Below are 25,220 nucleotides of genomic sequence, written 5' to 3' on the forward strand. Positions count from 1 at the left end.
GGGAAAGCAGATCTAGAGTAGCAGCCCAAACACCCTTTTTGTCTGGGGATGCACATAGCATACTTTGTTTCTGAGTCCTGGGCAAAGCGCACCATTGAGTGGGGTGAGTATAGCACTGTTCAGTGTAGCCCCTCCAGCATCTACCCAGCAACAGTGTGACCTGAGCCTGTGTTAATTCTAAGAAGAAACATTTGAATGAAACTTCACTTTAATTTTGAAAAATTGAAAATGTTCAGAAGGTAAATGTATTATGCATCCTAAATGATTTTTCTATTTTGTTTCCTTTAGGAGAACTATCCTATCCCAGAACCAGGCCCAAACGGTAGGTCATTGGGATATTCAACTTACGTTTTCTTGTTTCCCCTGCAGACGCATGTGCATTGCTCCTTCACCCCCCCCCCCCCTTCTGCTACAATTTATACTTTTGCCTCCCTTGAAACTATGCTTTTATTAGGCTTTCCACATAGTTCATTGCCCACAGCATGACTGGAGAGACTCCACTTGGCTACTACATGCAATAAAAGGGACAGTGGTAGAATGGGAATAGTTACCATATCAGACTGCTAACTTGTCCCAAAGAGTTTTTGGCATAAAATGTCTTCAATTTATGGACCAAAAGCAGAATTGTTCTTTTGACCTTAGGTTACTCTACCCCACTATAAGCCACTATTTGAGTGGCTGAATCCAACATTTGAAAAGGAGTGATTCTGCAGAACTTAATGTTATAGTTAGAAAAGGGAATATCATGCCAGGAAGATCAGGACCTTCTATCCGGTGGGGATGGGAGGGGCTGCATGGAACCCTGCCCCACTGCCCTAATCAACCTGGTGCAGAAAGTGGGTGTGCACACTGGTGCAGGCTTCCACCACCTTTGTTCCACTTTTTCTGGCCTCTCACTGTGCGAGCCTCTGGCTGAGCTGACACGCATGTTTCCTGGGTGGTGTCTGTATCTCGGAAAGTCGTGCCACCCTATTGACTAAGGCAGATCCCTGTTGAGAGTGTGAACCTGTGAGAATTCAGAATATAGGTCCTATGTATTCCTGGGGGACCTCCTCCCATCCCTGGAGTCCCATTTCATGACCTGCCAGACCCTGAAGTGAGGCTGGGAGCAAGGGGCAGAGTGTCTACAGATAGCCCATCTTACACCCAGCCAGTCACAGGTCCCTTTTCTGTCCTTGATGAGTTGGGGTGTGTTGTCCCACCTCTCCCCACAACTGTAGCTTCTGTGTGAACATCAGATTGAAGGTAGCTTTCCTGGAGCCTCCAGAGCATTGCTACTCAAAGGTTAGTTGGGTTATTGATTTATAGTGATATCAATACAGACAAGAGCTGTTTCTATCAGTATTTAGCAAGTAATGTATATTTAGGGCTTAAGTGTTTTCACTAAGATGTTATTTTTAGAGAAGTGAAAGAGGCAGCTCATTGTGTTCTGAAAAGTTGGTGTTGATTCTAGAGGTGGCCAAACAAGGGCTATCTTGGACTCAAAGGATCCTGGTACTGCTTTTCTCCCAGAGGCAGCACTCTGCTCTCCTTGAATTGGAAGGGGAAACTGGTGCATTTCAGCGAGAGCTTTAGCAAGTCAGTGTAACCTCTTATTACAAATTGGTAACTTCAAGAGAGGAAACTCAGGTGACTTTCCTAACTCCAATGACTTTTCCGTACCTTGGATCGCAGAATTCACCTGCCATTTCTTACTCTGTTCACCCAAACTGAAGATGGAGAAAGTTCTACAGAGCCACCCCTGGTGGATCACCCATGGTTTGTGGCAAGGACAGTGTAAGACACCTGAGCGCATAGTACAGCTTTGGGTCTCTTTGTTTTTCTCAGGGAGATACTTGTAACATGGTCATCTCAGTCAGATTAAGCCAGTAATCCTTTAGGACATATTTTAGCAAAGGGGCTCAGCAGCATCATTATTTTAAACTTGGAAAACTGACAACAACAATACCACCAAATCTCACTATAGTCAAACCTGTGAAGGTTGAAATGCCATTTGAAATATCTGGGTGGTTTACATTCACACTGCACTTTTAAACAAAACAACAGGCATGGAAACATAGCCTGATAGCTTCCGAAGTGTTGCCAAGCCTAGATTCTGCCGGCTTCCCTTTCATGAGCAGATAAGAATCAGGCATACGGTAATAATTGTCCAGTAACAGTCATCACCTAGAAAATAGTTTTTTCTCTTATATGGTTGACACATTTCTTCCTATGAGTAATACCTTGTTTACGCAGTTTATTAGTCAGAGTTCTCCAGAAGAACTGAACTCAGCGAGCTTTATTATATAGATTTATTTATATATATACTTATTATATGTGCATATAGAAGGCAGGGGGGAGATTTATTTTAAGGAATTGGTTCACGTGATTGTGGGGGCTGGCAAGTCTGAAATTTGTAGGGCTAACCAGGAGTCTGGAAATTCAGGTAAAAGTTGATGTCACAGTCTTTAAAAAAAATTTTTTTTATATGTTTTTATTGATGTCAGAGAGAGAAAGGGAGGGGGAGAGAGAGATAGAAACACCAATGATGAAAGTCATTGATCGGCTCCCTCCTGCAGGCCCCCTACTGGGGATGGAGCCCAGAACCCGAGCGTGTGCCCTGACCGGGAATCGAACTGTGATCTGGATCATATAGGTTGACCCTCAACCGCTGAGCCACACTGGCTGGGCGATGTCACAGTCTTGAGCTTCAGGAAACCTCAGTCTTGTCTTTTAAGGACTTTAACTGATTGAATGAGGCTTATCCACATTACGGAGGGTAATCTGCTTTACTCAAAGTCTAATGATTTAAATATTTGTGTGTTTTTTTTAAATTGGGGTATAATTGACATACAACATTATATTAGTTTCGGGTGTATAACACAATGATTCAGTATTTGTATATTTTCTGAAATGATCACTACAATGTCTAGTTAATATCCATCACCTCACATAGTTACAGATTTTTCCTCTGATGAAAACTTTTAAGATTTACTCTCGTAGTAACTTTTAAATATACAACACAGGATTATTAATTATAGTCACCATGCTGTACATTAGATTCTCGTGACTCATTTTACAACTGGGAGTTTGTGCCTTTTGACCCTGTTCACCCATGTCACCCATCCCCCACCCCCGCCTCTGGCAACCTCCAGTCTGTTCTCTGCATCTGTGAGCTTGGTTTTTGTCTTTTTGTTGTGGCTGTTTTTTCAGATTCCACAATATTATATTAGTGAGATCATATGGTATCTGCTTTCTCTGTCTGACTTACTTCACTTAGCATAATGCCCTCAAGGTCCATCCATATTGTCACAAATGGCAAGATTTCCTTCTTTTTTATGGCTGGGTAATATTTATGGTTGTGCGTATATACTACTTTCCTTCATCCATTTATCCATTGAGAGACACTTAGGTTGTTTCCATATCTTAAGTATTACTCACATCTGAAAAATTCCTTCATAGCAACATCTAGTGATTGACCAAACAACTGGGAGCCATAGCCCCGCCAAGTTAGCACACAGAATTAACACTCACGTGCAGTGATTTTGCTCTGTGGAAGCTTTCTTGCCTGTGGAAGGCTCAGTCGGGGTTGCAGTTTGGCTTGTGTCTAAATGTTGTACCTGGCCTTTGAAACCAAGCCCTCTCCTTCGTCCAGAGGAGAGTCACCACGGCGCCCGAGGGTGACCCTCCCTTGTCTCCTCCTCTGTTTTCTTATCAGAGGTGCTGCTGAAGATGCATTCCGTTGGGATCTGCGGCTCAGACGTCCACTACTGGCAGCATGGTCGAATTGGGGAGTTTGTTGTGAAAAAACCAATGGTGCTGGGCCATGAAGCTTCAGGAACAGTCGTAAAAGTGGGATCATCGGTAAAGCACCTGCAACCAGGTCAGCAAAGCCCTTCGGCCAATGGATCAGTTTGCACGTTCAACACCAACATTTGTGTGTGCTTTCTCAGGGCCAGTCTCTCTGAGAAACTGGGGCGCAGCAGTCAGTCAGCAAGACAGCCTCGGTCCCAGGACAAATGGATCCTGCCTTCCACAGTGGGAGACAGAGCTGGGACACAGATAGTTATTAATTACAGTCGTATTGAGGGCAGCAGGGTGCATTTGGTGCGTTCTACTCAGACCCCTGGCTTGCTGAGGAAGGGACAGCTAAGCCGACACCTTCAGGCAAGTAAGAAATACGCCAGGTACAGGGGTGGGGAAAACGTGCCAGGCCCAGGAATCACAATATGCCTCCATATACTAAGAACCAGGGTCTTCAGTGTAGTTTTTGATTTTATTGCATGGCTAGGAAACCACCAATATGTTTCTAGATTTGCTTAATTCATTCTCCCAGAGGGAGGAATTCTCAGCTGTGGCAGACTATGGTATGTTCCCCAACACAATGAATTAAATCCAAGCTGTCCTGGCATAGCTGGCCATTGGCTTTAAAGTTCTTTTGCTGATAAGGCCACTGTCCAGCCTGCAGATGACATCAGATTATTTGGAGGAAGGAGGAGGTGGGTAGGCGGTGCCATCCTGTGTTAGTTGGAGAGCTCTCTGAGCCCAGGTACATGAGGAGGGATCGACCAGCTCTGAAGAAGCTAGTCGTGTCTCTCATTCCGGACCGTTAAGTCAGGCCCTCCATCATCAGTAAAGTCAAGAAAGCCCCTGAGGTTTTGCAGGGTTCTTTCAAGGTGGAAGGTTCAAAGCTTCCAACAGCCACCGATTGGTGGCTGTTAGACGAGGTCTCCAAATATATGTCATAACAAGGAATGGGGGGGGTCTCTAAATTTAAGTTATAATGGGCGCTTAGTTAGCATTGACAATGGATCCAGCCTGTGCCAGGTGCTTTGAGGGACATAAAATATGGAGAAGATAAGATCCTTGGATGCTTCGATCTAGTTGGGGAGACGAGACATCAGGATATATGTGTCCTGGGCATTTGCCAGGGGCACAGGTGTGTAAAGAAAGTCCATGGAGGAGATAGGTCTTTGAGCTAGACATTTAACAGTAGTAATTATGAGATGATAATTATGAGAAGAAGAAAACATAACATTTATTGACTTACTATTGTTATTCTCCATGTTAAATACTTAACTCGTAAATTACTTACTTTGTACTTGAAACCAAATAATGAGGCGTCGTGTTCCTGATTAACAGAGGGAGAAGGTGAAGGATGGTGGTGCCCAGGGTCGCACACTAGTTAGCCTTAGAGCGAGGCTGCCTGCCTTGGCCTTCCTCACCCTAAGCAAGTGCTCGGCATGTGGAGACTTGAGAAAGGTTTTGTATTTGAGTTACTGAAGAGGTCAGAAGCGAATATTCCAGTTAAGAGGAACAGCCTAATAAAATTACGGAGGTGGGAGTTTCGTAGCTGGGTTGTTAATAAGTCTGTGCTGCTCAGAGCAGAGGTTCTGTCTTGGACAGTTAGTGGAGATGATAAATTTGCATAATCTGAACAAAAGTCCCTCTTTAAAAAGTACCATACAACTGTGAGTTATTATAATATTACTATGATGATGTAATAATAATTAGAAGACAAAACTGAATAATATAAACTCCACCTAATTATGGAGGATCTTAAGTGCTAAGTTGAAGAATTCATTGTCAAGGCTAGAAGTGTAGTTTGGACAAAGTTCCTCGGGCGGCAGAGAAAGCACAGAGGATAGAAGGAGGAGGCGTACATAGGTAGAGGAATGCATGTTAGTGGCCACAGGGATTTCTGTGGGTGCTTTTTTAAAAATATGTTTTTATTGATTTTAGAGAGGAAAGGAAAGGGAGAGAGAGGGAGAGAAACAGCACTGTAAAAAAGAAATGTGATTTTAGAGAAAGAGGAAGGGAGAGAGAGAGGGGAGAGAAACATTGATAGTTTGCCTCCTGCATGCCCCCTGCTGGGGATCGAGCTTGAAACCCAGGCATGTGCCAGGAATTGAACTGGACAACTTCTGGTGCCTGGGTTGACAACTAAGTGAGCCACACTGGCCAGGCTGTGGGTAATTTTTTTTAGAATACAACATTTTCATTTAAGTGTTTCATTTGCTAACTTTTACTTAAAGCTCTAATCAACTAATCTAGAAAGAAGAAAACCACTCACTAAGTAGTTCTTGATATACTTGTTTATAAAATTTAAACATGAATATTAAAGAATCAGTAAATCTAAGGCATGGAAAAATTCCTAATTTATGTACAATCTGGCCATCTATCTTTTTTTCTTTTAAATTTTATAGTAGCTTTATTCATAATTGCCAAAAATGGGATGTGACTGGCTTCACAAACCACAGAAATGTAATACCACTCAGTAATAGAACTAATGAGCTGTCATGCTGTGCAAAGACATGGCTGAATCTTAAAATTAATGAAAATAAATATATTAATTAATTTAATTAATTGTGGCCATCTATCTTATAGTTTGAATTTCTTCTATAATAATACTAGCTCAAATAATTATAATAATGATAAATATAATAAAAATAGTTGGTGCTACTATATATTACTGCTACTACTATCACCATCGCCACCACTATTTTAATGAGCACTAACTACATACCGGGACTACACTATTCTGTGGGTACTTTTAACACAAAAGACATAAAAAAATAACCTAATGTGTCTCTGCTTAGTAAAAGGCAGATCTTTCAGGGTTGTTCTCTGGCTGCTAACAACAATTCTTTAGGCTCAGGAGGGCCCTAATACCACTAGTACACCCCTCTTGAGTTGGAGGTGGCGACTGACTGGGAAGAAACATGAATGAAAGTTCTAAGATAGTGGCAGTGTTCTGTATCTTGACAGGGATTTACATCACACAGGTGAATGCATCTTATCAAAATTCATCTAGTGGTCCACTTAACATTTGTGCATTTCATCAATATCAAAATTTTACCTTAAAAAATCATCATAAACAAGTATTGAATAGTTAATGCTATGCAGGCTGAAATATTTAAGGGTGCAGTGTACTAATGTCTGCAACCTACTTTGAAATGCATTAGAGAAGAAGGGTTGATGGATACAGGAGAGATGCATAGGTGGGATGGATGGATATGTGATAAAGTGAACGTTGCTAAATGTTAATTGAAGAATCTAGGTGGAAGATATCTGGGTGTTCACTGCACAGTTTTTTCAACTTTGCTAGATGTTTGAAAATTTTCCTATTAAGAAGAGAGAAGAGCAATTCTAACGCTGCGTTTGAAGCCAACTTGGTGAGACGTAGAGTAGAAGTAGGACAGAGCCAGCAGTTCACAAGCCTGAATGTTAATCTCTGCTCTGCCAGAGTCAGAGGCCTCTGCGGGTCATTTGCCTTAACGGTTCTGCTAACCAGGAATCAGTTGATTTCTAGTTACTGTCTAAACACAGCCAGACTGTATGGCTTTTATAAAGGCCTTGCCCCATGTTTTCAAAAGAGGGAAAGAAAAAAATGTCTGCAAACACCATACACTAGCTACCTCTTTTGCAGCAGTTTGAGGTGTAAACTGGAGCTGGCTTGCCTTAGAAATGGGACTAGTTCTGAGTTTCCCAAGCTGGGAGGTGGCTGTAGAGCTGGAGGGCAGGTTGGTTTGGTCCATGAGTTGGTAAACGGCAGGCCAGGTCAGTGTGGAGAAGTGGGCTGGTCATTCTATCCCAGAGTGTGAGACTGCTGCATTCTGTGTTTCCTTTAGAGGCACCAATGGGCTGGGTTTGGTTAGAATACCCTGGGTCCCCAGGGAGAAGGCTGGCTCATTTAGCCAGATTTCCTTGCTGGTATCTGCCCATGAGCCTGTGTCCCTTTACAGCATCTCTGAGGCTACTCCTGTTTTCAGGTGATCGTGTTGCCATCGAGCCTGGTGCTCCCCGGGAAACCGATGAATTCTGCAAGATTGGCCGATACAACCTGTCACCATCCATCTTCTTCTGTGCCACGCCCCCCGATGATGGGAACCTCTGCCGGTTCTATAAGCACAATGCCAACTTCTGCTACAAGTTAGTGCCCAGCCCAGCCTTCCACCTGGGACCTCTCCCCCTCCATTTCTTCCGTGTTCTTTCTTCTACTTTCCTGTAGTGACTTCTTTGTTCTTTTTAGCTCTTAATTCCAGACATGAGGCACCTGCACAGTGGTGATTGGAGGGAGGCCAGCCTGACTAGAGCTAAGACTGAGTCACAGTGCTTGGTTTTAGTCTCTCAGTCTAACTCATGAGAGCAGCAATAGAAAATTGTTGCTAAAGTCATTCACTCCTTTCCAGCCATCCTGGTGACAACATGTGGTTCATCTTCCATCACTGGTTTCCAGTATAGCTACAGGAAAGAGAATTTTAACAGCAGTGACTTGCAGGGGCTTACTGAGGAGGCTTGGCAAGGAGCCAGCACATGACTGTGGATCCTGGACCCACTCCCTCCTAGGGAGTAACTTTGGGAAAATGACTTAATCACCAGACAGTTAAATAAGACAATGCATGTAAAGGCACAATTATTATTACTATGTGTCAGGCCTTGTGATAGCAAATGCTTTGCATGCCTTATCTTATCTTACCTCCATTAAGAATAGTGATGAGGCAGGGGCCAGTAGTGCAGTTTAGTGCAAGGGTTAGCAGAGGCAGGAGGAAGCTAATAGACTCCAGCACAGAGCAAGGCCAGGAGTCAGGCTGTGATTCTTGAACTCCTGCCCTGTGCTCACTGCATGACCCCAACATTCAAAATGGTTTTTTGGGTAAGAAGTTGTGTCTGGCAGAAGCAAAGTGCTGTACCTCCTACGTGGCCCCCAGCCCATGGAGCTCTGGGGGGCTGATGTGCCACTTAGCTTCTGGTTTCTCCCAGCCTGGCCCTAGTTCTGGCTCCGTCAGCCAGGATGGGGCTTGTCTGATGGAGGCCAGGTGCCAATCACAGGGGCAGTCGGACAGATCTGAGTTTTCAAGTGGCCAGTGGCAGCCTTGAGAGGAGTCACAGGCTGGAGACCTCATGACGAGTTCAATTAAGTCAACATCCAAAACCTGCTCTAGAAGAAAGCAGGTTGTGTGGGTAGAGTCCACCTTTCAGCAAGTGATTCCTGGGCCCTTTCCAACTCAAGGTACCAAACAAGGTTTTTGTGGAAGGCAGAGGAGCAAAGTGGTAAAGCTGGCGACTAACCGCTGGTCTCTGCCATTTACCAGTGGCATGGCCTTGAGCAAGTTACTTGAACTTTGTAACCTCAGTATCCTTGCCTGTAAAATAGAGATGATAATAGAACCAATATGGTAAAATGCATAGAATTATTGATAGCATTCAACGAGAAAGGAATATTAAGTGCTCAGCATGAGTCCTGGCACATAGGAGGTGCTCAATAAATGATGCCATCATATGTTGTAGCCATGAACTTGAGTCTGGGGGATGGTATAGGGTTAGTCCTGAAAGGGAGCCTTGGGCTGGGGAAGGAAAGGGGTGGTTTGCTGTGGGAGGGGAGTTCTGCCTGGCAATGGTGATGGGAGGACTGGGAAGGGCTCTAGGGGACATGTAACCCCCACCTCTCCTCCCAGGGTACTTTCTGTCTGTGTTCCAAGCCTAGCTCTGGGCCCAACTCCTTCTCTCTGGTTTCTCTTTGTGAGGATTTTTTTCCTACCCACCTTATTTTCAGTTTATCTTCCTGCTTCCTCCTTGGCTTCTGGGTAATCCTCTGACCCTTTGGCCTGTTCCCTGAACCTTGTGAAAACCACCAAGTTGCCTTGTCATTCTCTGGTGTTTATAAAGTCATGAAAGATTAGGGCTGGGAAGACACGTAGAGCGTCTCATCCCCCTCCTCACTCAACCCCCAGTGAACAAGTTTGGGGAAGGATGACCCAGTAACTCTCCCAAGGTCAGTGGCAAAGGGGCTGGGCCCCAGGACTCCGCCTGGTGCTTCTGCCTCCCTGCTGCTGGCTGTGGCTGCCTGTGTGAAAAGGCGTGTGGTGTCTCCCAGATGACAGTCCTCTCTTAGCACCATCCCCAACCCTTTTCTCCTTCGTGTTCTCATTCCAAGGGAAAGTCAGCGTGAAGGGGAGAGGAGCACAGGGTTCCTGACCAAAGGCCACTTTTAGCTTAGAGCCAATACAAGCTTTAGGGGAGGCGCAGATGGGAAGGAGCAGATGTGTCTGAGAGGGTGTGGTGGTTGGGTCCATGAGAGTTTTGGAGTCTTCATTATTCCATTTCAAACTTATTTTTTCATATGGAGTTGATGGAGTGGGTTAGAAGGGGTGATGACAGCAATCAGAGCAGGAGGGTGGATTGGAGTGGGGGAAATGATGTGAGAGAAGCAGAAGGGAGGGGAGAAGGAATGTGTGGTAGGTGGCAGTCAGGCCACTTGCAGGCCTTGTTATGTATTCGGGGATCGTGAACAGGGACAGAAGGATCATGGGGATCAGCACATGGTTTGGCTGCCACCTTTCTTTCTTTTGTAATTTGAGGGTTTTCTTTTTTTTTGTAAGACTTTTTTACTGATTTTCAGAGAGAGAGGAAAGGAGAGGGAGGGAGAGAAGCTGCCTCCTTTACGCCCCCTACTGGGGATCGAGCCAGCAACCTGGGCATGTGCCCTGACAGGGAATCGAACCTGCAACCTTTCCGTGCACAGGATGGCACCCAACCAACTGAGCCAGAGCTGCAACTTGAGAGGGTTTTCATGTGGAGTTTTTTGGGGCAGTGAATAAATAAATACTGGGCAGTTAAAAACTAGCAGAGCCTGGCTGGCATGGCTCAGTGGTTGAGCATCAACTTATGAATCAGGAGATGGCTGTTTGATTCTCGGTCAGGGCACATGCCTGGGTTGTGGGCTTGATCCCCAGTAGGGGACGTGCAGGAGGCAGCTGATCAATGACTCATCATTGTTTCTATCTCTCTCTCCCTCCCTTCCTCTCTCCAAAATCAATAAAAACATTAAAAAAAAAACTAGCAAAAATTAAATATTAACTATGGAGCTGCTTGTACCAAGAGGCAGCTGACATGGGACAGGCCAAGGAAATGGAATCAGAAGACCTGGGTTCAAACTTTGCTTTTTCACTCACTAGCATTTTAACCTTGGCCAAGTCTCGTAATGTCATTGAGCTTCAGTTTTCTCTTCTGTAAAATAAAGGTAAAAATAAAGCCTGTCCTTCTCACCTGACAAGGTCACGGGAGGATTAAATGAGATAATGGATGAGAAAGCACTCTAATCTGTAAAGCCTTAGGCAAATGTTTGCTGTCATCTTCGGGAAGATTGTTAAAAGGATCAAGATACCAGTGGACTTGGAAGTGAAAACCAAGAACCCAGTGGTGAAGGAAGGTGACACAGCATTTAATCAGCTGTGTGCAAGACAGGCCCTTTTCCCACCTCAACCAGTCCTGGGGCAGCCGGGCAGCTGCTGCCATCAGGTGTGGTTCTTCTGGAACGTGTCATGGGGGGAAACGATGAACAGGGTGGCGCCAGCTCCTAAATCACTGCAAAGCTGCCGATCATGGGGATTGCTCGCTGTAGTGAAACCAGAAAGGTTATCAGTTTGAGAAAAAAATGAGATGCCAGAACGTGGCTTATGTATCTGGTTTCAAATTCAAATCCTTTGAGCCCCTCACTAGTTTTGAACCTTTACAGCAAGTTGTTTAATCCTCCAAGCCTCAGTTTCCTCATCTGTAAAATAGGAATAATACTACCTACCACAAAACTGCTCTGAGGATCTACATGAGTGAATTTACGTAAATTGCTTAGCACATTGCCGGGCACATAAATAAATGATCCATAAATAGGAGCTATTGTTATCATTGTCAACCCAGAGGGACTAACTGAGTGTGTTGAATGACTCCCCAGGCTTCCTGACAATGTCACCTTTGAGGAAGGGGCCCTGATTGAGCCACTGTCTGTGGGGATCCACGCCTGCCGGCGCGCTGGAGTCACCCTGGGGAACAAGGTCTTTGTGAGTGGAGCTGGTAAGGAACAGGCGATACCCTGGTCATGAATTCATTAAAGGGGAATGTGGGGACGCCTCTGCCCTTCTCGTTCCCCCTCCAAAGGCTGGAATTGGTCCTGGGATCTTTCTGGGTAGAAGAGGATTACAGTGTCCCATTTCCTCAGTGGCCAGCACTTGGCTAAATAAACTACTATCTGCAGAAATGATGTTATTTCTTGGGCAACATGACTCTTTTATACATTTAAAGAATGCAGCCTGGGATCCCTTGGCAGGAATCTAGGGAAATATTTTTGGTAGTATAGGGAAGGACAACTTTTGGAACTTCCAAATCATACCAGAGAAGTGGCCTTCTGGTCCATCTAGGAACGAGGTGGCCCTGCTCACCGCCAGGGAAAGGAGTAGAGCCCAGCCCCCCATGAGCCAGCACCCGGCCTGCCCTGGAAGCTGCCTTCTCTCCTCCACCGAGCAAGCCCCAGCGGCCTCAGACGGAATCATTCTAGACTTCTAACTGCTGGCGACTCTGGCAGCGTGCTCACACTCCTTGGTGGTGTTCCTCGTACACTTTTGGGGGGGTGCGTTGGGGTATAATTGACATATAACATTAGTTTCAGGTGAACAACGTATTTATTTGATGTTTGTATACAATGTACAAATATTGTGAACACTGCCTGGGTTAGGGGCTCGCGCCTATGGCACAGTCGAAAATCCGAGTATAACTTGACTCCCAAAAACTTTACTAGTAGCCTACTGTTGACTGGAAGCCTCACCAATAACATAAACAATTGGTTGACACATATTTTGTATGTTATATGTATTATATCATGTATTCTTACAATAAAGGAAGCTAGAGAAAAATGTTATTAGGAAAATTATAAGGAAGAGAAAATGCATTTATAATACTGTAGATGTTTATTGGGGAGGAAAATCTGCATATAAGTGGACCTTTGCTGTTCAAACCTGTGTTGTTCAAGGGTCAACTGTCTTGCAAAATGACTGCCACAATAATCCTAGTTAACATCTATCACTATACATAGTTACAAAATTTCCTTTTCTTGGGATGAGAACTTTTAAATGTACTCTCTTAGCAACTTTCAAATTTACAGTACAATATTATTAACTATAGTCACCATGCTGTACATTGTATCCCATGACTTACTTATTTTACAACTGGAAGTTTGTACCTTTTGACCCCCTTTACCCGTTTCACTCATTCCCTACCTGCTCTGCTTCCTGAGAGGGCTCTAGGGCCAGCTGGTCAGTAGTGTGTGGGTTCTTGACTTTGCAGGAAAAATTTCATAACGTGAGTCCAGGTGACTAAGGAGATATTTATTAAAGCTAGGGGTGTAAAACCAAAAAGGGCTTAGTGTAGAAGAAGCAACAGGATAGTCTAGGCTGGGCTGCCTTAGCTCTCTGGTAAGTCAGAGAAAAAGGGGCCTTGGGAACAGGTTCAGGGGGCTAGCCTGTGATGAGCTGCCCATTGATCCCCAGGTTGCAAGTCTTATGTGGTCCCTTAGGGTTTAGGAGATGCATGCCCCCGGGGGGAAAAGTGGGGAAAGAAGCCCTAGCTGGTTTGGCTCAGTGGTTAGAGCGTCAGCCCGTGGACTGAAGGGTCCTGAATTCGATTCTGGTCAAGGGCAAGTACCTCGGTTGCAGGCTCAATCCCAGGCCCTGGTCTGGGTGAGTGCAGGAGGCAACCAATCCATGTTTCACTCTCTTACTCTCTTCCTTCCACTCTCTGAAAAGCAATGGAAAAAAATATCCTCGGGTAAGGATTAAAATAAAAAAAGAAGTGGGGGAAGAAGAGGGGAAAGGGAATGGCAGGGGCTGCTCCCCAGAGGGAGAGCACACGATGGATCCTTTGTCTTAGGCTTTTATTTCTCTCTTGCAGGCAGGAGTTTTAGGGGAGGTCTCAGGGGAGGGTTCAACAGAATATTCATCAGTTTTCTAGGTGTGCTCCTTCAGGGTCTTGGTCTTCACTGATTGATCAGCGTCAGGGCAGGGGTTTGTCAGTCATCACAGCTAGTTGCCCACCTGGTTTTGCTGCTTTTCTGGGTCTGGAGCTGAAATACAACTGAGGCCTAGATGTTATTTCTAGGGAGGTGACCTGTCTCTTCTATAAGTTGCTCTGTCAATTTGTTCAGTTATCCATCTCAGTTTCCCTATTCCACTTGCCCTGACTTACTGGACTGTCTCACTTCCTCTGGCATCTAATCTGTTCTCTGTATCTATGAGCTGGGTGTTTTTTTTGGTTTGTTTTAGATTCCACATAAAAGTGAAATCATATGGTATTTGTCTTTCTCTGTCTGACATATTTTACTTAGCATAATACCCTCAAAGGCCATCCATGTTGTCACAAATAGCAAGATTTCCTTCTTTTTTATGGCTGAGTAATATTCCATTGTATATATATTCCATCTTCTTTATCCCTTCATCCATTAATGGACCCTTATGTTGTTTCGATGTCTTGGTTGTTGTAAATAATGCCGCCATGAACATGGTGGCACGCATATCTTTTTGAATTAGTGTCTTCATTTTCTTCAGATACTCAGACGTAGAATTCCTGGATCATTTAATAGCTGTGTTTTTAGTTTGTTGAGGAACCTCCATACTGTTTTCCATAGCTGCTGCACCAATTTACATTCCCACCAACCGTGTCTGAGGGCTCCCTTTTCTCTGCATCTTTTCAACCCTTGCTACTTCTTGTCTTTGATAACAGCCATTCTAACAGGTCTGAGGTGGTACCTCACTGTGGTTTTGCTTTTCATGTCCCTGATGATTAGTGATGTTAAACACCTCTTCCACATACCTGCTGGCCATTTGTATGTCTTCTTTTTCTTTTTGTCTACAATTTGAAAAATTCATAGTTTTATTATTTTTTTAATCCTCACGCAGGGATTTTTTTTTTTTATTGCTTTTCAGGAAAAGTGGAAGGGAGAAGGAGAGGGAGCGAGAGAGAGAGAGAGAGAAACATCGATGTGAGCGAGACACATTGACTGACTGCCTCCTGCCTCCCACATGGGCCTCGACCAGGACCAGGGACCAAGCCTGCAACCGAGGCAGGTGCCCTTGGCCAGAATACAACCCAGGAGGACCCTTCAGTCCACGAGCTGACGCTCTAACCACTGAGCCAGACCAGCTAGGGCTGTATGTCTTCTTTGGGAAAAAGCCTGTTCAGATCCCCTGTCCATTTTTTTAAATCAAATTGCCTATTTATTTATTTATTTATGCTATTGAGTCATATGAGTTCTTTATATGTTTTGGATATTAACCCCTTAACAAATACATGATTTGCAAATATATTCTCCTATTTGGTAGGTTGCCCTTTTCATTTTATTGATGGTTCCCTTTGCTGTGCAGAAGCTTTTTAGTTCGATATAGTCCCACCTATTTTTGCTTGTATTGCCTTTGCTTTTGGCGTCATATCCAAAAAAATTCTTCTCCAAGACTGACGTCGAGGAGCTTACTGCCTGTGTTTTCTTTTCTTTCTTTTTTGTTGTTGTGAATCCTCACCTGAAGATATTTTTTCCATTGGTTTTTAGAGAGACTGGAAGGGAGGGAGGGAGAGAGAAAGAGATAAACATCGATGTGAGAGAGGCACATCGATTGGTTGCTCCCCCACCTACCCTGAGCCCCCAGCCAAGGCCTGCCTGTCTTCCTCTAGGAGTTTTATAGTTTCAGGTCTGTGTTTGAGACATTAATCCATTTCGAGTTAATCCTTATGTATGTTTGTGACTGATTTTTCTTTGGCAGAGCCAAATAAGCCACCATAGGGCTTCCTCAGTGGGTTGATGGGTGTAGAACAGACTTGCCTCAGTAAGCAAGCAGGCTGTCTGATTCAGGTGGCAGATTTTTTTTTAAATACCTTTTGCCATAGAAAAAAAAGATAAGACAGCCCGTCCCGACTGGCTCAGTTGGTTGAGCGGCATCCTGTGCACCAAAAGGTTGCTGTTTCAATTCCCGGTCAGGGCACATTACCTGAGTAATGTGGGTTCGATCCCTGTTGGGGCAGGTACGGAAGGCAGCCAATTTATCTTGATCTCTCTCTCTCTCTCTCTCTCTCCCTCCCTCCCTTCCTCTCTAAGCATGTCCTTAAGTGAGGATTTAAAAAGAATAGATTAGTTATACACACCACATGTAGACACACAAACATTTACCCACAGCTCCATCAGCCTGAGAGAATCAATGTTAACATTTTGATGCAGAGCATTTCTTTTCTTTTTAAAAATGAGATCATGTTGAATATGCCTCATTTTTTTACTTTTTAAAAAAAAAAATCAAGCCCAGCTGGGCGTGGCTCAGCGGTTGAGCGTCGACCTAGGATCCAAGCGATCAGGGTTCGATTCCCAGTCAGGGGTGTGCAGGAGGCAGCCGACCAATGACTCTCTCATCATTGATGTTTCTTATCTCTCTCTCCCTCTCCTTTCCTCTCTCTCTGAAACCAATAAAGATAAATATTAAAATAAAATAAAATAAATCAATATATTATGAGTGTTTTTTCATGTCAGTAGATATAAAAGTTATGACATAATTTTTAATAACTATGTGATATCCCACAGTAGTTTATTTAACTAATCCCTTTGTTGATTATTTCAGGTATTTTCCAGCGTTTTGCTTTCTGGGGGAACTCACAAAATTATTTTCAAGGGGAGTGTCCAAAAAGAAAATCCCCAAAGATTTTCTGCATAGCCTTATTTTGTGGGTCTGGTTTTTGTATTAAAACAATCATGTCACCCAGCAGGTAGATAACTGTGGGGAAGCAAGTGGTCTCTAGGCTGATTCTTAGTCACCGGAACATCCTGGGGCTGCCTGACAGCTGCCTCAACCCAGGGAGCCAGCTCACTTAAGGACACTCCAGGGTAGTCCTCAGAGGGCACCTAAAAACAAGATGTCTCTCCTTGGGGAGGTGTAATGGGTTCTAAGAAGGTAGGGGTCAAGGCACAGACAGGAAAATGCATCCAGACCTTCTAAAATAACTTCTCTGAAAAAATTATATGTTTCCCTGAGCCTTCTGGTTCTTTAACCTTATCCCCAAGTAGTGCTCAAAAGTGAAAAATTTATAGCTCTGTTTTAGGAGAGAATCAAACAGAACCTGGCACTGCTAGCAAATTTCATGTAGAAAACAATTCCTCATGCATTCATTCAACAAACAGTTGTTAAGGTCTCACTGTGTCAGGCCCTGGGGTAGATTCTAGCATACACAAAATATATGGTTCTTGTTTATGGTCTGCACGGGGGGAAGAACTGATGTTTCATATTTCACATTCGTCTCTCATTTCCTGCTTTATTTAGGGCCAATTGGACTGGTCAATTTGCTCGTGGCCAAGGCAATGGGTGCAGCTCAAGTGGTGGTGACTGGTAAGGTTTTCTTTTTAAATATCCTTGAGTGGGGAAACAGCTGGGCCTATAGTTTGAGGCAGAGGCATAAGACCTATTCCCTTCATGGGGTACTGGGTTTCTGAAGGGGTTCTTCCTCTTTTCTCTGGGTTCTAGGGTTGAGAAGCCCATCCAGGGGATGACCAAGTCAGGGCTGAGGAGGAGACTTCTTTGAAGCTGCTGGGAGAAGAGGCCCTGGCTCTTTATGTATGGACATAAGATGCCCATACTGCCTACATAGTCCTAAACCAAGGCTCAGCCCTTGCTTCATTTGTCTAAGCCCAGGAGACAGGGAGTGTTTGTGTGTATGTGTGTGATGTGGTGTTAGTAGAAAGTGTAATGTATTTAATTTTTTTTTAAATCCTCACCCGAGGATATTTTTTTCCATTGCTTTTCAGAGAGAGTAGAAGGTGGAGGGACGGAACGGGGGGAGAAACATCAATGTGAGAGAGAGACATTGACTGATTGCCTCCATCTCACACACCGACCAGGGCCGGGGATCGAGCCTGCAACCGAGGTATGTGCTCTTGGTCAGAATCAAACCCAGGACCCTTCAGTCTGTAGGCCGATGCTTTAACCACTGAGCCAAAACAGCTAGGGCTATAATGTAATTTATAAGAGGATGTTTGTGCGCAGCTGGTGTGGCTCAGCAGTTGAGCATTGACCTAGGATCCAGGAGATGGAGGTTGGATTCCTGGTCAGGGCACATGCCCAGGTTGTGGGTTCCATCCCCACCAGGGGGCGTGCAGGAGGCAGCCGATCAATGATTCATCATTGATGTTTCTATCTCTCTCTCTCCTTCTCCCTCTCCCTCCCTCTCTCTGAAATCAATAAAGATATATTAAAAAAAAAAAAAAAGAGATGTTTGTGTGTGAGGTGTGTGCTTTGAGTGAGAGATGTGAGTGTATATGTGTAAGGTGAGGTTATCCAACAGCATGTGTGGGTGTGTTTGTGGAAGCAGCGTGATATGTATGGAAGCTTGTGGGATATCAGAGGGTGTGTGTATGTGGAGAAGACATCTGTGAGAGAGAATGTGTGTGTGTGTGAGGTATCGGAGTGTGCACATGTGTAAGGAGGTTATCTGTGAGTGTGGGGGTGTGTAGAGTTGTGTGGTATGCGGGTGAGTGTGGATTAATAGGGTAGTGGGGGTGCAGAAGGGTGTTTTGTGTGAGGAGAAGCTGTCAGAGTGTGTATGGAAGGTATCTGTGAAAGCGTGCATGTGTTTGAAGAGTGTGTGTGTATGTGCAGATGTGTGGTATGTACGGGAGTGTGTGAAGGTAGAGAGACTTTGTGTGTTGGGTTCAGTGACACCACCCACTACACCAGAGATTTATTGCCATCAGAACCTGTACCTCCATTAAAAAAAAAAAGTTTTTATTGATTTTTAGAAAGAGAGGAAGGGAGAGGGAGAGAAACATAGATGGGCTGCCTCCTGCACGCCCCCTACTGGGGATCCAGCCCGCTGCGGGGACAGCGCCCAACCAACTGGGCCACACCGGCCGGGGGTGCGCCTCCCTTGCTATTTTCTCCCTACTCCGCCACCCCGTTTCTCAGTTTGAAGGAAAGTTTGTTTCCATTTCAGATCTGTCTGCCTCTCGATTGGCTAAAGCCAAGGAAGTCGGGGCTGACTTTACCCTCCAGGTGTCCAAGGAGAGCCCTCAGGAAATCGCCAGTAAAGTGGAAGGTCTCCTGGGGCGCAAGCCCGAGGTCACGGTGGAGTGCACGGGGGCGGAGGCCGCCATCCAGGCGGGCATCTACGTGAGTGCGGGCAGCGGGCAGCGGGCAGCGGGCAGCCAAACCGGGAGGGGGGCGGGGGGGGCGCAGCTCCCGGGCTCGGCGCAGGGCCAAACTTCTCCACTGACTTGCTTTCTGTCTCCCCAGCAAAATTAAGTCACTTTTTTTTTTTTAATATATCTTTATTGATTTCAGAGAGAGGAAAGGAGAGGGAGAGAGAGAGATAAAAACATCAATGATGAGAGAGTCATTGATCCGCTGCCTCCTGCACGCCCCTGACTGGGGATCGAGCCCCCAACCTGGGCATGTGCCCTGACCGGGAATTGAACCCGGATCCCCCGGATCCTAGGTCGGTGCTCAACCGCTGAGCCACGCCCAGCTGGGCAAGTCACCTTTTTGTATCTTTGTTTTCTTCTGTCTCTTGTGGAGATGGAGGCACTTGCCTAACATTCTGCTTGGGTCGTTGTGAGGTTTAAACACGGAAACAAATATGCACAGTCCTTGAAAGAAAGTAACACACATTTAGGATGGGATTGCTGTCCCGGTCATACCTGTGATCATAAAAGTTGTGCCCTTGAGAAAGGATTGATAGGAGGAACAGGGAAGCATGTCTTAGTTAAGTGGGGGAAATCCTTATCTTATTTTATTGAAGAAAACTGGTCTTGCAATCATTTATAGAAAGTGACAGCCAGTGGTTCAGTTAGTCACAAAGGTGAGGTGATTTTTCAGGGTGACAGTTGGCTACTGCTGTCTCCCAGAATTAGGAACAGATAAGCTGTCAATACCTGATAAGTCCTTGGAGCCACCTATAATTTATGCAAAGTTGGCAGGTAGGGGGAGGGAGGGGAAGTGGCTTTGACAGGTCAAAGTGTGAGGAAAAGAGGGGAGAAAGAATATGTTCCAGCCCGGCCGGGTGTGGCTCAGCAGTTGAGTGTCTACCTGGGATCCAGGCGATCAGGGTTCGATTCCCGGTCAGGGCACATGCCCGGTTGTGGGCTTGATCAATGACTCTCTCATCATTGATGTTTCTGTCCCTCTCTCTCTCTCTCTGCCTCTCCTTTCCTCTCTCTGAAATCAATAAAGATATATTAAAAAAAAAAGAAAGAAAGAATATGTTCCAGGTTCTGAACCCTACTGTGTGCCAGGTCTTCTGCTGTGTGCCACTCTGCACAGTCAGTCATCATTTTCCACATTTTACAATGAAAGGTCCAGTGACTTGCCTTGAGCACACTGCTCCGATGCCCGTGTTTTCCCTACTCTGTCCACTGCTTAGGAGAGGAAGGGAAAGAAGGGGCAAGAAGCCAGTGGGCCATCATGCTAGGGTGGGAGGGGCAGGGGTGGCAACAACTGCCACCACTGGGACTCTGCCCTGCCTCCCAGACTGCTTCCCCCTAGCAGCCCGGGCTTCCTTCTTCCTTCTGAGTCACAGCCGGGTCATGCACAAGGGCACTTTGCACCACATAAGACATTCTGGGGAAAGCTGACCCCTTGAGCTGTGTGGCATGGCCCTTAGGCCTGGTACCTGGCAGAGCTGCCCAGCCCTCCTCCTACCAAGATGCCCATGGCATCAGGTGCAGAGTAAGTGGTAGGAGGAGGAAGGACCAAGTGGCACCCTCGCCCTGGGGCAAAGAGAAATCAAAACACAGAGGAGATGGTAAGATCAGTCAGTTCATGACAAGTCTTGGACACTTTGAGGTCTATGATGAGTGAAGTATGTCTACTATCTTCAACTTGCTGGCAGGTCAGGGACCCCCTCTCCCCCCATGCACAGAGAGGCAGTAAAAGACTTGGCTTCTCAATTCAAAGTTTTCCTTCCTCTTTTGTCCTGCCTGGAGAAGATCTGGGAACAGCTGGCATCTCCAGCTATGAATGGTGAGGGCCCAGTTGCCAGGTTACCTGAGGTGAGCGTGGAGGTAGATGTGACCCAAGGGCCTCACCAGGCCTGAGGCCTGTGCCTTTCCTGAATGGGGAGGGGAGCCATCATGCATGACAGATGCTGTAGAAATGCCACAGGCCACCCTCAACAGGCAGGTTAGGTGGAAGCACCTTGTAAGGACATACCTGAGAGTTACTTTCCTGCCAGATCATGACTAGTCATTATCATGACTAGATAATGTTCGTGAGGCCAAGTGGCAAATGCTTAGGGTAGAATTGAGGTCATCTCCTCGGTGCAGAGGTCACACCCTCAGAACAGTGATCATGTAGTCCAAGCACCTGTCTGTGGTCAGCAAACTGCTGGCCTCCTGACAGCTTGGGACCGCCAATTTGAGCGTGTTCCTCCTTCTCACCAGGTGAAGAGAAAATGCTGGTGGGGAAACAGTTTTCCTAGAAAGTTCTCAGTTTTCTGTGGCTCACTCACAACTTTGACCTCTCTCCCCTACTTTTCCAGTGGAGAGAGCAGCATTTTCCAGTTGTGAGATTCCCTCCCTCTTGCTGAGTTCATCTGTCACAGGCTGTTTTTAAGTGATTCTGTGCTTCGATAAAAAAAACAGAAAACGTGCCAAACAGTGAGCCTGTCCTCCTGCCAAGCACTGAGATTGGTACCCCCCGCTGGGGAGACATCATCTTGTTCATGCATGGGAGGGAGCTGGCTGACAGGGCACCATCCAGGGTCCCACGGCTCAAAAGAGCAAATGCCAGAGTCACCCCCGTGCCGCAGGCCTCTCTCCATGGTGTATCCTTCCCCTCAGAGAGAGGAGCTGGAATGAATTGTCGATTTTTCTGTCTCACATCGAGCACAGTGATCCCCAGAGTTCTCTGGGGCAGGTACAACACTCAGGAGTTACGTGGGGAGTGTCAAGAGAAATCCCAGTCTCTGGCCCATTGCAGGAGAGAACTGATAAGGCAGATAGATGTTCAAAGAGGACAGACTCCGTTATGACCAATACTATTGGGATGAAAGTCTCTAGAACAAAGATAATTTTAAATGCCAGCTTGCACGTATAAGGAAGTTTTTAAACCACAGAATTCTAATAGCCCCCCCCCAACCACCCCGCCTATTTGTGTAGTGCTTAGTAGTTTTCTCACCAAGAGGGTGGTTCCTTAGAGGTTTGACAAAAGTCCTGTCTTGTGGGGTGGGCACTCTGGAGGTAGAACAGGTGCTGGGACGAGGGAGTGGCTGAAGCCAACATCTGGTATGAAGTGGCACAGCTTTCAAAGATGCGCGGGGATTGCTGAAGATCAATCTTGTTTGTAGGGGAGATTGTCTCCCAGAGGTCTGGAGAACCTTGGCTGTTTCATGGGATGTTGTAGACAGTGAAGGATGCTCCCACGTTGCCTGGTCCACCGGTGGTGAAGTATATTATTTCAGGATCTTTAAAGGTGATGTTCACTCGGCTGCTCTGTTGAGTTTGGCCACCATGGTGAAGAGTTCAGTGTTATAGGAAGAATCATTCCCTGGGATTTTTGGATACTCGCCTCATGCAATCAGAAGATATTTGTGTGACGGCGGTGTTGTTGTGAGCGGGAAGTCTGCATTTTCTTATTTCCCACGTTTTCTTGTTCTTCCTTCCTCTTTAGGCCACTTGTTCTGGTGGGACCCTGGTCCTTGTGGGACTGGGTTCCGAGATGGCCTCTGTCCCCCTAGTGCACGCAGCCATCCGGGAAGTGGATATCAAGGGCGTGTTTCGATACTGCAACACGTGAGTATGTTGTGGGTGAGGGGGTGACAAGTGGCCAGCAGACCAGGGCAGACCTCTGGGACCAAGGGTCTCTGCCTATTTATTCCTGAGGAGCTCTCCATGGCCACAAGGAGAGCCGTGCCATATGATAGGGGTCCAAAAGGAGGGTTCACTCCTGGGTAAAGTACAGGAGGGTAGAGACAGCAGAGGCGGGGAGGGAGGGAGGGAGGGGGGAGGGGAGGGAGGGAGATTGAAAACATGCTCTTCTTGGGTGTCTGCCTCTCCTATCCCAGGCCCTCTCTTCTCTGTTTACTTAAGTGACTAGATGACCATTTTCTCCCCTCAAAGGGAACAAGGAGAGAAAGGACAACAGCAAGAACTCAAGTCTCTTGCCTCCCCTTCTAGAGCCCCAGGGCCCACCCTGGGAAGTGAGAGGGCTTAATTCACCCAGCTGCGTGCTGTGGCTCCACACTCTGTCCTGATGGGGAGCTCTGTCCAGGACACTTTCCCCACCAGAGTCCCTTACTCCCACCTTTAGAGTCTAACCATTTCCTCAGCAGAGTCCCAGTTTTCCAGTAAACTCTCTCTAGCTGAGCTGCTAAAGGGTGATTGGATTATCCTGGCCTGCCTCCCTAAAGCTTACCTGCCTTTTCACAGTGGTCTCCATATGCTATATGTCTTTATGCCAAAAGAATTCTAGGCTTCATGGCAGACATTGCAGAGGGGCCAGGGGCATTTGGGAACAGGCTATGTACTCCCACATTACAAGTCCTAAGATCATTCCCACCATCGTTGGTCTGTAGAATTGACCTGACAGGACCACAATGCTATAAATAAATATGGCCAAGCTGATGCTGTACTTGGTACCTTTGGGGGCCTGGCTCTTTCCTCCTGAAAATTGAATGTAATCCTTGTGATCTCTTACAGATGGCCAATGGCGATTTCAATGCTTGCATCCAAGTCTGTGAATGTAAAGCCCTTAGTGACCCATAGGTTTCCTCTGGAGAATGCGCTGGAGGCCTTTGAAACATCCAGAAAGGGATTGGGTTTGAAAGTCATGATCAAGTGCGACCCTAACAACCAGAATCCCTGATGTTAATTGGGCTCTGCCCTCATTCCCACCCTCTCAGCCTCTCAGGGCTAAATGTCTTGGCAAGGGTGGGCTTTAAGGCAAAAGTTTCTTTTAAGTAGTAAGGATAATTAAAATAATTCATTATAAGCAGAGAGCCTTACACAGAGGAGTTGGCATGCCTTAAAAACACAGGTAGGGATAGCTGGGGGACTTGTAGTCAGAGTGACTGTTTCTGCTGAGCAGAGTCCAGCAAGTGGAGCAGTGTCTGGCGGGCAGGCGCCGGGAATTCCCCTCCTTCCGGGAGTGCCTGAGTTAAGCGAGGGCAGAAACCTGCCCATGCCCATGGAGTTCCTGGTTCCACCGTGACTGTGGCCGGGGGGGGGGGGGGATTATGAAGAGACAACTTTATCAAGACTTAACTGGCTCAGAAGCTGATTTTCATGAAACTGCAGCTCAGGGTCTGGGATGAGGGGCTGTCCGCAGTTTTAGTTCAGAGCACAGTGTTTCTAGACATAGGTGCTGTTTGGTTTGATGACAAAAAGAGAATAGGGGACTGACCTTCCTGGGTCTAGGGTAATTATAAAAATGGTCAAACAAATAAAACCAAAATCCCACATGAGGTCAGAGCAACTGGCATTCCCCAAATGTAGAAATAGGGAACTTCTCAACACTGCCTCTTTTCCAGCCCCTGAGAACTGTTTGCAAGGTGCATAACCACCATCCTATTCCCCCCCGCCCCCCCCACACCCTTCCTTCCACTGCTCAGGAGTAGCCACTGCAGGCTTCTTTGTCACTAGGCAACCAGGAGACGCCTACCTAAGGACAGTCCCCAGGAGTCCCCATGGGAGACCTTAAATCATGCCTTTGATAGCCCAGGAGGGTTTGGTCGGGGCACCACAGAAATAACATCCCCTCTAGGCTCAAACTCCCGCATGATTACTATACAATTCCATGTAATTCTGGTAACTGTAAACAGAAAACCTTTCCCCTTCTCATAGCCAGTTAAGACTCTTGGTATCTTTCTGTCCAAATGATCTCTCTAAAATCGTGACCTTATTTTAATTTTACTGTGTAAGAGTTGGGTCCAGTCTCATTATGTCCATTTGTGACTTTAAGATTATTAGTCAGGAATGAGGGTACTGTAGCTGTGACATGACATGGGCTGCAGCCTTAAATCCCTCGCCTCAGCTGAGGGAGGAGGGTAGCTTCGAAGAGGTTCTGGCTTTCTTGTGACTGGGGAAGGCTGTGACCAGTGCCTGGAATTCCTCAAACTGCTTTGGTAATAAATTCTGCTTGTAGCACCTGGCTGCTGTCATGATTTGTGCCTCTGTTTAGGGAGGAATGGACTTAGGTTTATCATTTCACAAAAGAAAAGGTCCAGTAATTTCATTGTTGGAAATTTACATTAATGATTTCTCTTCCTCACAGCAAGCCAAATGCATGTGGTTATTTTACAGCTAAAGAAATGGAGAAATCAGGTAATTTGCTCAAGGTCACACACTACTTTCCTTATGTCATCTCCAGAGGAGGGTCGGATCTTGAGACTTCTGTCTACACACAACACATGCACAGACTAGGCAGCTACATCGCCCATTGTGCCCACTTCTCTGA

General features: G+C 46.0%; 1 protein-coding gene across 1 annotated transcript in view; it reads left to right on the forward strand.

Moving 5' to 3' along the window:
* SORD (sorbitol dehydrogenase) overlaps positions 1-24,914 on the forward strand; it is a 35,127-nt gene extending 10,213 nt beyond the window's left edge. The window contains exons 2-9 of the mRNA XM_081136220.1: positions 289-322; positions 3,698-3,862; positions 7,752-7,911; positions 11,711-11,829; positions 17,100-17,165; positions 18,766-18,941; positions 22,437-22,558; positions 23,465-24,914. Coding sequence (XP_080992346.1) covers positions 289-322; positions 3,698-3,862; positions 7,752-7,911; positions 11,711-11,829; positions 17,100-17,165; positions 18,766-18,941; positions 22,437-22,558; positions 23,465-23,630 — 1,008 coding nt within the window. The 3' untranslated portion in view covers positions 23,631-24,914. The remainder of the gene's footprint in view (positions 1-288; positions 323-3,697; positions 3,863-7,751; positions 7,912-11,710; positions 11,830-17,099; positions 17,166-18,765; positions 18,942-22,436; positions 22,559-23,464) is intronic.
* Positions 24,915-25,220: the final 306 nt, after the last annotated feature.

Source organism: Miniopterus schreibersii, assembly GCF_964146895.1.
Source record: "Miniopterus schreibersii genome assembly, chromosome: 1".
Lineage (NCBI taxonomy): Eukaryota > Metazoa > Chordata > Mammalia > Chiroptera > Miniopteridae > Miniopterus > Miniopterus schreibersii.